Genomic DNA, 11,622 nt, shown 5'->3' on the forward strand with positions numbered 1-11,622 from the left:
AGTGAAGCTACAGCTCAAGTGGTAGAACACTAAATAGCCTTGAGCAAAAAATCTCAGGGAAAAGGCCCGGGCCCTGAGTTCAAGCTCTAGGACTGGCACCCAAAATAAGTAGACAGATAGACAGACAGGCAGATGATCTGTGAATGTTCCCGAAAAAGCAGAGGAAGGGGATGAGTGTGGGGGAGAGGTTTCTCCCCAAGAAAAGCTGTACTCCAACCCCAAGCCCAGGTGGAGGAACAGGCAGAAGGGGTCTCATGCTGTGCCTACAGGGTCCTGTTTTTTGTGTTGGCCCAAAGTGGATATCCCTATACTAGGCATTTTTTCCCGGGACAACTACCTTTTCTAGAGATAAGTTTTCCTTTGAAAAACCTCCCATCTTCAGCTTATTTTGTTCTCAGACTCAGGCCCCTCCATGTTATAAACAAAGTACACAGTGAGTTGAGAGGCTCACGTGATCCATATCTGTCCAACGAGAGTTCCATCACACAATCCAAATATCCAATGAAAGCAGGGACTCCTTGAATTTTTTTTTTTTTTTTTTTTGTCAGTCATGGGACTTGAACTCTGGGCCTGGGCTCTGTCCCTGAGCTCTTCAGCCTAAGGCTACCATCCTATCCCTTGAGCCACAGCACCACTTCAGGTTTTCTGGTAGTTAATTGGAGATACGAGTCTCACTGGACTTTAGTGTCCAGGCTGGCTTTGAACCTTGATCCTCAGATCTCAGCCTCCTGAGTAGCTAGGATGACAGGCGTGAGCCACTGCGACTGGTTTCCTTGGTTATTTTTACCCCTTGGCCTATAAGACTTGGAATTTACATGGCGATGTGAATGTGTATGTGTGTGTGCGTGTGTGGTCCATCTCAGTCTGTTTGTAGGGAAGGGTACCCAGAAAAGAAATGGATCTACTGGGTGCTCACGCCCTGTAATCCTAGCTACTCAAGAGGCTGAGATATGAGGATGGAGGTTCAAAGCCAAACAGGGCAGGAAAGTCCATGAGACCCTTGTCTCCAATGAACCACCAGAAAAGTGGAAGTGGTGGTGTAGCTCATAGTAGTAGAGCGTTAGCCTTGAGTAATAAAGCTCAGGGACAGTGCCCAGGCCCCGAGTTCAAGGCCCAGGACAAACAACAACAAAGAGCAGAGAGTAATTGGACTCAGTAGTACCTGAAGCCTGATCCAGATAAATCCACTGAATCAACCGGCTAAGAAAACTTTCTCTTCAGTTCCCAGGTGTTGGGAGGTCACATGTCCTGCCTGATTCATGGAGTCCTCCAGTTCTTCTCTTCCTCCTCCCCACAATCTCCTCCCTGCTGCTTATATTTGAGAAGGCAGAGGCCACATTAATCAAAACCATCTTTATTATTTAACCAGCATCCTGTCCCCAGGGTCCCTTAAACAAGGGTTCCCCAGAGGACAGAACAATATTTACACGTGGTGTGGGGAGGGGTGGCTGGGGTGGGGGGTCGGCGGCCGGCCACAGGGCGCACAGGAGCTCAGAGGGGTCCTTGGACCCGTAGGCTCAAGAAGAAACATGGTCCATCCTAGGCCTTATGTGGCTCCGACTACGTGTGGCCAGGCAGCCACAGGGGGACCAACGTGGGTGCTGGAAGCACGGAGCGCCACAGGTCAGAGCTGGGTCACCATGCCACTGGCTTCGGAGTGAGTCTGGGGAGAGACGGCTGTGAACTGTGGTGGGCTGAACGCCCCCTCCCGAGACTCCACCGCTAGTGCCCCTTGTGGATGCCCTGGGCCCCTCCAAATCCATGGTGGGGTCTCCCTAGAATTTCCACCTCCTTGTTAGACCCACAAATATTCTCACAGGGGCCAGTGGGTCATCTTAGCTACTCAGGAGGCTGAGATCTGAGGATGGTGGTTTGAGGCCAGCCTGAACAGGAAAAGTCGGAGACTCTTCTTGCCAAGGAACCAGCCAAAAGCCAGAAGTGGAGCTGTGACTCAAGTGGTAGAGCACTAGCCTTGAGTGAAAAAGCTCAGGAAGAGCACCCAAGCCCTGAGTTCAAATCCCAAGACTGGCACACACACACGCACACACACAAATAAAAAACAAAAGCAAAGCACACCACTGTCTCCCCGCAGGCCCGGCTCACCTTAATGGCCTGGAAGATCCACTCTCGGAAGTCCATGACTTTGGTGTAGACCCCTGGCTTCTGGGCCAAGGCACAGCCGGTGCCCCAACTCACGATGCCACACAGGCGCCAGCGTGGCGTGCGGGAGATGCTGTCCTCACACACGAACGGACCGCCGCTGTCCCCCTGCGGGGAGCAGCACACCGAGGCCCAGATGGCCTCCTTCCAGCTCTGAGATGGGCACCCCCTCCCCTGCATGCTGCCCCTGCTCACCTGGCAGGCATCCACGCCCCCCTCGGGGTAGCCGGCACAGAACATCTTGGGTTTGATTTGGTTTCCGTAGAAGTCGGGGCCGTTGCAGACGTCGTTGCTGATTATGGGGACCCGAGCCTCCTGCAGCACCCGAGCCTGCTGGCCTGGGGGTAAGGCTGGACGGAGCTGGGGGGCTGGCGCACCCCTCCCCCCTTGCACCCCAGAGGAGACCCCAGAGCTACAAACCTCCCTCCCTCCCATCCTTCCTTTTTTATGTTCACTGATGCCAGGACTTGAACTCAGGCCCTTTAGTCTTCACTGAAGACTGGTGCTCAGCCACTTGAGCCATAGCTCCGCTTCCAGCCTTTTTCTTTTCTGTTCTGAATGGTTACTTGGAGATAAGAGTCCTACAGTGTTTCCTGCTCAGGCTGGCTTTGAACCGGAGTAGCTTAGGATGTTGCAGGCGGACTCACCATAGTATTGCATGTTTCCCCAGCCGGTCACTGTGCAGACCTTGCCGTCCACCAGTGGCTGGCCAGCCGCCGGGAGACACACGGGCTGGATGTATTCTGTGGGAGAGACACCCCTCAGCCTGCCCTTCCTCCGAGACCCTCACACCTCAGCCTCCGGGCGCCTCGGGGTGGGGGATCCCCGGCTCACCTGTGAGGGGCAGGACACTGGCGAGGTGGACGAGGGCGATGTCGTTGCTGTTCTCCCCACTGTTGGGGTCTCGGAAGGGAAGGTAACCCCCGTGGTAGATGACGGCCTGCACCCCGAGTTGCACCCCGTGGGGGGAGGCCTGGGCCACGGCCCCAGCAAATACTTTCCACCGCGACAGCACCCGGTTCCGCCTGCCGGGCACAGGAGGACGCGCTGGAGGGCTGCCTGGCACGGCTCCGCCCCCCCCCTGGGGCGCTGCGCGGGCACTCACTCTGGGAAGCAGTGGGCAGCGGTCAGCACCCAGTCTCCGGACAGCAGGGACCCCCCGCACAGGTGCGCCCCGTCGTAGCGCAGGCTGACCTGCCACGGCCAGCGGCCCAGGCTGCTGTCCTGGCCGCCCACGATGCGGTCCACGGGCAGCTTCCTGCGGCCACAGTCTGCGCCAGAGGAGCGTGGTCAGGGGAGGGGGAGGCCTGCGCCGGGCCCAGGGGGTCCGAGGCACCCGGGGCAGACAGAATGAGGGGACAGAAAGAATCCAATTTGGATAGACTGGGAGACACCGCATCCCTGTGGGGACTCAGGGTGACAGAGCCCTGTCTTTCTTATGTTAGTGTTACTTGTGGGTCTCGAACTCAGGGCCTGGGCGCTGTCCCTGAACTTTTTTCCCTCAAGGCTAGCGCTCTAGCCCTTGGGCCACAGCTCCACTTCTAGTTTTCTGGTGGCTCACTGGTGTCGGGGCTGCACCCTCTGATCATCAGATTGCAGCCTCCTGAGCAGCTAGGATGACAGACGCGAGCCTCTGGCACCCAGAGCCCTGGCCCTGGCACAATGCCAGGCTTACCTTGGCAGACGGTGGACAGGAAGCGGCCTCTGGGACAGTCACTGTGGGGAGGGGGGATGGTGACATGGAGAAACAGAGTGAGGGCACTGAAGGCCCGACAGCGAGGGGCGGGTCCCCCGTCACCTGCTCACCACACAGAGATGACGTCCAGCAGGCTCTGGGCATGCTGCAGTCGGCCCTCGTCCACGCAGAAGAAGCCCCACGTGCCGTTGGCACCCGCGGTCCTCACGTCCAGCTCGGAATGGACCAAAGACCTGGGCGAGGCAGGGAGGGGCACAGCTCCACCCGTACCCGTGGAGAAGCCACCCCACCCCGCGGCGGCCATACCTGAGAAAGCCCATCTCCTCGCAGCTGAGGCCTGCCACCCTGGCGTTGGAGCGGGATGAGCAGAGCAGCCGCCACGTCCCTTCCGTCCTGTCAAACACGGTGACTCTCGAGTCCACGGGGCCCACCTGCACTGCAGGGCGGGAAGGGGGCACGGGGCCCAGGTCTGGAGTCACCCCAGACCAGGGCCACCAGGCCCTCCAGGCCCCAGCCCCCTTCTTGTGATGAGGCCCAGGGCACACACACCTCTTCCCCCACAGGCTCATGCCCAGAGGAACCTGGGAACATCCGGGCTTTTGGTTCCCTTGGGTGGGCGGAGGGAGTGAATTGGCATGGAAGAAAGTTCCAGATTCCCAACCCTGTTCTAAAGCTCCTGGAAGCCGCCCAGCCCGAGGAGCCCCCAGAATCACATGAGTTAGTAATGGCCGCTCTGGTCCAGCTCACTTTTCTAGTTTGCCCTTTGGGGTGTGTGTGTGTGTGTGAGTGAGGGAGGGGGGGGGAGTGTCTTGGAGCCTGAATTCAGGCACTGGGCACTGTCCTTTAGCTCTCTCGAGGCTTGGTGTTCTACCGCTTGAACCACAACTCCACTTCCAAAGTTTTGTGGGTTCACTGGAGATGGGAGTCTCATGCTGGTTTCAAACCTTGCTTCTCAAGTCTCCGCCTCCTGAGCAGCTGGGATTACAGTGCACCCAGTTACCTTCCTAGCCTAAGACTGCTGACCGTTCAGATGTCTCAATAAATAATGGTACGGTTGACAGCAGAGCTGGGGGAGAGGAAGGGGGGAAAGCACAAGCAGAAGAAGGTAGAGGAGAGAGAGGAGGAGGACAGAGGGACGGAGAGAGGATGAGGAAGAAGGAAAAGAAACAGAAGAGGAGGAAGAGGCAAAGTAGAAAGAGAAGAAAGCAGGAGACTGGGGACCCCAGACCAGGTGGGGAGCTTTCGGGGCTTCCAGTGGCAGCTGGCAGGTCCCTCAGTCCACCCCCCTACACAATTGGGGGAGCCTGCCCTCCCCCATGCAGGCCCATCCCTGGGGCCTCTCTTCACACATCCACCAGGCGTGGTGCGATCCAGCCTCTATTTTGGGCATTGACCAAGACACCGCGAGGCTGAGCCTCAGATCCCAGCAGGGAGAGGAAAGAAAGAGAATGTGAATGAGGAACAGAGCAGAAAAGCCAGTCCTGAGTACCCCAGAGGGGCCCTGGAGGCAGGGCATAGGCAAGCAGGAAGGGATGGAGGACAGAGGGGCGTGGGGGACAGACAGAGACCCAAACACAGAGATCTCCCGATTACACAAGCAGCAGCTGAGCCAAGGGAGGGGAGGGGAAAGAGGAGGGAGGGAGGGGTGGGCTGGAAGGAAGGAGGAGGAGAAAGGAAGAAGGGAAAGGGGAGAGGGAAGGAGGGAAAGAAGGAGGGAAGGGAGAGAAGAGGGAAGACCAGCAGAGGAAAGGAGTGGGCAGAGGGGAGGAGCAGAACAAGGAGCTGTGCCCACAGGGCACAAGGTCCTCAGGTATATTTTGGTTTTGAGATATGTTCTCCATAACAGATCATTGTCAGAGTGAGCCTCAAATTCTCCATGTCTGCACCACCACATCTGCTCTTCCTTTCCTCTGTGTATCGCAGGCTGGCCTCTAAACGCCCAGTCTCCCCGGACGTATACCACCATTCTCGGCTTTCCTCCATGGATTCTGAAAACCATGTGTTATGCCACGGTGTCTCACTTTTCAACTCTTTCTTCTTGTCCCTATTATTTTAAGCAAGGTTAGAAGTGTGCTCTAGATCACCTGGTGTGCTGAGCAGATTGTGTGATATACTTAGAGCTGTGAAAAATCCCAGAAAAACAAGGTAAGGACATGGAGAGATGGGGGTTGCTTTTGTTTTTATTTTGTGCGAGTCTTGAGGCTTGAACTCAGCTTCCTCAACCACTGGAGCCACAGCTCTACTTCTGGCTTTTGTGGCAGTTAATTGGAGATAAGAATCCCATAGACTTTCCTGGCCTTGTTGGGCTTTAAACTGTGATCCTCAGATTTTAGCCTCCTAAGTAGTTGACAGGTGTGAGCCCCTGGCTCCCAGCCCACGGCCCCATTTATCAAACAAAGAGAATTAAACCCATGCTCACAGGTTTGGGGAAAATGTCATGACAGTAGCACCAGGGGCATGGATCAATGGTGGAAAACTACCTGCCTATCAAGTGGAAGTTCAAACCCCAGTACTGCAGGACTGCATGCGTATGGACACTGTAAACACACATGAGCTAAACAAGGAATCAGATCTTTGTGTTCATCAGGCAACAGTACCCAGGCAGGAAAGTCTGTGAGAATCTCATCTCCAATGAAACAGCAAAAAGCGGGAAGTAGAGCTGTGGCTCAAGGGGTAGAGTGCTAGCCTTGAGAAGAAAAGCTCAGGGACAGCATCCAGGCCCTGAGTTCAGGCCTCAGAACCAGCACAAACACAACAACAACAACAATATATATGCATGCATGTGTATATATATATATATATATACACACACACACAAGTAAATAAGTAGATGTGTGATAGAAAAATAAATGAATGGGGGCTGGGAGTTTGGCCTAGTGGTTAAAGTGCTGGCCTAGCATGCACAAAGACCCGGGTTCGATTCCTCAGTACCACATATATAGAAAAAAGCCGGAAATGGTGCTGAGGCTCAAGTGGTAGAGCTCTAGCCTTGAGAAAGTCCAAGGACAGTGCTCAGGCCCTGAGCTCAAGCCCAGGACTGGCAAAAAAAAAAAAAAAAGAAAAAGAAAAAGAAATGAATGAACATAAACAAGTAAGTAGATAAATGACTGGTGATAGCTAAATAAAATCTTGTAAAGGAGCAGATGGATAGAAAGAAAGAAAGAAAGAAAGAAAGAAAGAAAGAAAGAAAGAAAGAAAGAAAGAAGAAAGAACTAAAGCAAGCAAGCAAGCAAGCGGGTGCTATGAGCCTGGCTCAAATGGTAGAGTACCTGCTTAGCAAGGTTCAACCTTCAGGGACACCAACAAAACAGTGAAACTTCTTTCACACACACACACATGCACACACACACACCTGCTTCCTCCAGCACTGTGTACTCACCTGGGTACAGGGGCTGCTGGTCAGTCCTGAGCAAGGTCACTGTGGAGAAGGCAGAGGTGAGGACGGGCTCCTGGGGGGTGGGAGGGGATGGGGGCAGCAGGGAGGGGGGAGGCCCAGAGGCAAATACTATTCTCACCAACAGCCCAGGCCGCTGCCCCGATGGCTGTGACAAGCAGCAGGGTCCCCACGGCCAGTGCGGCCAGCTTGGGTCCAGAGCAGCAGTGAACCCTCCGGCCACCTGTAACAGATCCCAGGCTGCAGCCACTGCCAGGCTTGCCCCAGACCCTACACCTGGCCCCAGTGCCATGGCATCTGTGCCACTTCAGAAAGTTGAGATCCAGAGGACCCAAGTCCAAAGTAGGCCGGGGCAGAAAAAGCATAGGAGACTCCATTTCCAAAATAACCAGTAAACAAACAAACAAGCCTGAGCAAGTGCAAGGACCTGAGTTCAAACAGTGATGCTGGCCCAAAAAATAAGTACAGAGAGGAAGAAATAGAGGAATTCAGGGTTGGAAACATGGCTTGGGTGGAAGAAAGCCAGCCAGTGAAGGAAAGCAAACAGACAGCAAGTTCAAGTCTCAGACAAAAAAACAAGAAAGAAAGAAAGAAAGAAAGAAAGAAAGAAAGAAAGAAAGAAAGAAAGAAAGAAAGAAAGAGGTCAGGGCTGGTCACCAGTGGCTCGTGTCTATAATCCGAGCCACTCAGGAGGCTGAGATCTGAGGATCACAGTTCAAAGCCAGCCCAGACAGAAAAGTCAGAGACTCTCTTCCTCAATTCACACAGAGTGAAACCAGAGTGGATATGTGGTAAAGAGCTAGCCTTGAAACAACAACCAAAAAACACCTTCAAGGACAGCTCCCTGGCCAGGCCGAGTTCTTTCCCGGGCTGGCTCTGAACCATAACCCTCAGGATGACAGGTGTGAGCCACCAGCTCCAGATCCTTCTGGATTTTAAGTGGGCATCTTGTCTTAGAGCCCCGCCCCCCACCCCAGGTCCCTGCAGGCTGTCAGATCCCAGACTGCTCTCCGTGTTCTCCCAGATCTGCTGTGCACAGGCCTGTCTCCAATGCCCTCATCCCTACAGTTTAGCAAGTGCATGGTTGCAACAGCCCCTATCTAATCCCTGGGCAGTCACCCCGCTTGCTCCCCAAGACACAAAGCCTGGTAATCTGCCTGTCAAGCCCAGCCTTTGTCCCTTCTTTACTAGAATCTTCCATGGCTTCCCAGTGTCTTTGTCACCCTCAGGCCAATATGGCTTTTAGAAAGATCTGAGGTTTGAACTTGTTTCCTCAAATCCCCAGACAGCAATGTGGGTCATTATCAGACATTTAATAGAGCTGCAGAGCGACCCAAACCACCACTTGCAAAATAACCTGTTACCTAGATGGAGACTGGTGGCTCATGCCTGTAATCCCAGCTACTCAGGAGGCTGAGATCTGAGGAGTCCAATTCAAAGACAGCCCAGGCACTAAAGTCCATGAGACTCTTATCTCCAATGAACCACCAGAAAACTGGAAGTGGTGCTATGGCTCAAGTAGTAGAGTGCTAGCCTTGAGCTGAACAGCTCAAGGGATGGCACCCAGGCCCAGAGTTCAAGCCTCACGCAGTCATGAGGCAGACAAAATAAATAAATAAATAAAAAAGCAAGAGTACAAATCTTAGCATTGCCCCCTTCCCCAAATACCATGATAAAATAAACAAAAACAAACAAAAATAAAGCAACAAAAACTAGAAAGGGAGCCATGCCACTCGCGCCATCTGGTGGCGAAATCCTCCACGACTTCAAACCCTCCAACCCCCCTGATCAGCAAGGGTCTCCTCCAACTTGCCCTTCAGAAATACCAGCTCTCTGGGCACACTGCACTCGACCCTGCCCCTCCAGCTGCCTGCCACAGCCCACAGACCTTTCTGCTCATTTTCTGAATGGAGACTCAGGCTCTCTCTTCACATCCTAACTCCCAGATGCTTTGGGGGAACCTTAGAGAAGTTCCACTGCAATAAGAAATCTACAAACTAGAAGCTGGTGGCTCACGCCTGTAATCCCAGCTACTTAGGGGGCTGAGATTTGAGGATCATGGTTTGATGCCAGCCCAGGGTAAGGAAGACTATGAGCCTCGTATCTCCAACTAAGCAGCTTAGTGTTAGGATACTATGGGAAAAGCTAAGGGACATCACCCAGTTCCTGAGTTCAAGATCTAGTATGGACATATTATATATATATATGCACATAAAAAAGAAAATTCCTATTTACAGCTAAGGAGACCCAGAGAGGTACAGCCATCAATACCTACTTTACCCCCCTGGGTCCAGGAAAACAGTCCCGAGGGCTCCAGCCACTGTCATCTACCTCCTCAGACAGAGAGCCTGGCTTCAGGCTGAACCACAGCTCAGTGATCTGAGGGTCGGGAGAGAGTCACAACTGCCACCAGGGCCAAGATGGAGACCCCCCAGGAAAAGGTCAGAGATCAGTGCTAATCATTGTAGCCACATTTAAATCAGGCAGCATAGGTGGGTCATACCTGTCATCCTAGCTACTCAGGAGGCTGAGATCTAAGGATTATGGTTCAAAGTCATCCCGGGCAGAAACAAACAAAAAAAAATCCCAGAAACTCCTATCTCTAATGACCCAGCAAAAAACCCAAAGTGGAGCTGCGGGGTCAAGGGGCAAGGTACCAGCCTTTTTTTTTTTTCCTTTGTCAGTGGTGGGGCTTGAACTCGGTCTGGGCCCTGTCCCTGAGATCTTCAGCTCAAGGATAGCACTCTACCAGTTCGAGCCACAGCACCACTTCTAGTTTTCTGATGGTTAGTTGGAGACGAGAGTCTCAGGATTTTCCTTAGATCTCAGTCTCCTGAGTAGCTAGGATTACAGGCCTGAGCCACCAGTGCCTGACAAGGTCCCAGCCTTGAGTGGAAAAAGCTAAGGGATGGCCCTGTCTGTCTCTTTCTCTCTCCTCTCTGGTGCTCTCCCTCTTCCCCCCCCCACCCCTCATCCAGCCAAGTTCCAATCCTCCCTCTCTAGACTGTCCACAGGACTTGGAGATATCTGGAATGGGGGTGGTTCTGAGTTTCTAGGACCCCCAAATCTACCAAACCCTGCATGACAACTCTGAATTGCAACCCCTGTCATCCATTCTGAGCCTTGTCCCGGGGACTGGCCCCTCTACTCTCCCCAGTCTCATCCTCCCTGGACTCCAAGATATGTATGTCAGGGGCTGGGGAACTGAAGACCAGACACCCCCGCTACTTACACAACACCACACAGCAAAGAGTGGCCCGGGACCTCACTGTAAACCGGGTTTCACTCTAGAACTGCAGCCCTCCTCCCCTTGGCAGTGACAACGACATCCGTCCCAGTCCACCACCCCGGCACTTCCATCCCAAGTCCAACTGGGGGAAACTGAGGCAAGGTGCCAGGAAGGTCACACCAGGCTAGCAGAGAGGCAAGCCGCACAGAGAGAAAATTTGGTTAATAGTTAATTAGGTAGAGGAGACTTCAGATTGGGGGTGGGGATGAGGGCAAGAGGGGTGTCTGGAGAATGGGAAGGGAGGACCCCTGGGAGTGGAGGGGTGGAGGACAGACAGGACACAGGGAAAGGTGCCAAAGTGGAGCCAAGGCTGAGGTTCAGAGACAAGCAGGAGACACTCACCCTCCTTTTCCGCCATGTCCCGGGCTTTCATTAATGATTCCCGTGCTGGCCTCCTGGGCCGGGGCGGGCCCTGTGAGGAGATGAACGGGGACGGGGAGATGGGCCTGGGGGAGACTGGCCCAGCCTGTCTGGGCCCCCCCCAACTCCAGGCATCTATCTAGGTGCTAGCCGCCAGGTCAGGCCTTGGTCATGGCCACAGCTTGGGGGCAGGTTCAAAGATGGGGTCAGCGTCCAAGAAGAGGCTGGGGTGACCGTTAAGATTCTTTTAGGGCTCAGGACACCCCCAAAGCTAAGTTGGAATTCATGGATTGTAGTGAAGGAGGGACTTGAGGGGGACCCAGCTCTCCTGATGTGGGGTGAGTTGGGGAAAGCGGTGGGGAGGGAGGGAGGGAGGGAGGGTCGCTGTCTCAGTGAGGGTCAGGGGTCCAGGGACAATCAGAGCCCGTGGTTTTTTTTTGGGGGGGGTGGCACCGTGGAGACAGCCCCCTTGTGTGAGGAGGTGAAGATGGGGTTAAGGGGGATGAGGCTGGGAATGAGGTGGGGCTCTGGGCCTTACCCTGGAGTCCACGGGAGACAGTGCGGAGTTGAGGTTAGTCTCCAGGCCTGGGCAGGAACATGGTGGCCCCCACAAAATGTGTGAGTGGGGGCCTGGAAGGCGGCGGTGGCGGGGACGGGCAGCGGGGCAGCGGGCACTCAGCCGTTCGAGCGGCAGGTCGTCGGGCCTGCTAGGCCCCAGCGCTC

General features: G+C 54.3%; 1 protein-coding gene across 1 annotated transcript; it reads right to left on the reverse strand.

Moving 5' to 3' along the window:
- Positions 1-1,338: 1,338 nt before the first annotated feature.
- Positions 1,339-11,611, reverse strand: Hpn (hepsin). The gene is made up of 13 exons (XM_090322658.1): positions 11,438-11,611; positions 10,882-10,951; positions 7,372-7,473; positions 7,236-7,274; positions 4,163-4,292; positions 3,967-4,089; positions 3,836-3,876; positions 3,266-3,431; positions 2,995-3,185; positions 2,808-2,903; positions 2,356-2,498; positions 2,104-2,268; positions 1,339-1,663 (listed from the first exon to the last, which is right to left on the reverse strand). The coding sequence occupies exons 2-13, from the start codon at positions 10,910-10,912 to the stop codon at positions 1,625-1,627; spliced, it is 1,266 nt and encodes a 421-aa protein (XP_090178784.1). The 5' UTR covers positions 10,913-10,951; positions 11,438-11,611; the 3' UTR covers positions 1,339-1,624.
- Positions 11,612-11,622: the final 11 nt, after the last annotated feature.

This window comes from Megascapheus bottae, chromosome 31, assembly GCF_031878675.1.
Source record: "Megascapheus bottae isolate mThoBot1 chromosome 31, mThoBot2.hap1, whole genome shotgun sequence".
NCBI classification, from domain to species: domain Eukaryota; kingdom Metazoa; phylum Chordata; class Mammalia; order Rodentia; family Geomyidae; genus Megascapheus; species Megascapheus bottae.

Excerpts from the sequence above, each read along its gene's own strand:
- Hpn (XM_090322658.1), bottom strand. The coding sequence starts at position 10,912 with ATGAAAGCCCGGGACATGGCGGAAAAGGAGG. Across the intron at positions 3,432-3,835 it reads CCTGTCCACCGTCTGCCAAG|ACTGTGGCCGCAGGAAGCTG; the intron begins GTAAGCCTGGCA and ends CCTCTGGCGCAG. Across the intron at positions 2,499-2,807 it reads GGGAAACATGCAATACTATG|GCCAGCAGGCTCGGGTGCTG; the intron begins GTGAGTCCGCCT and ends CCTTACCCCCAG.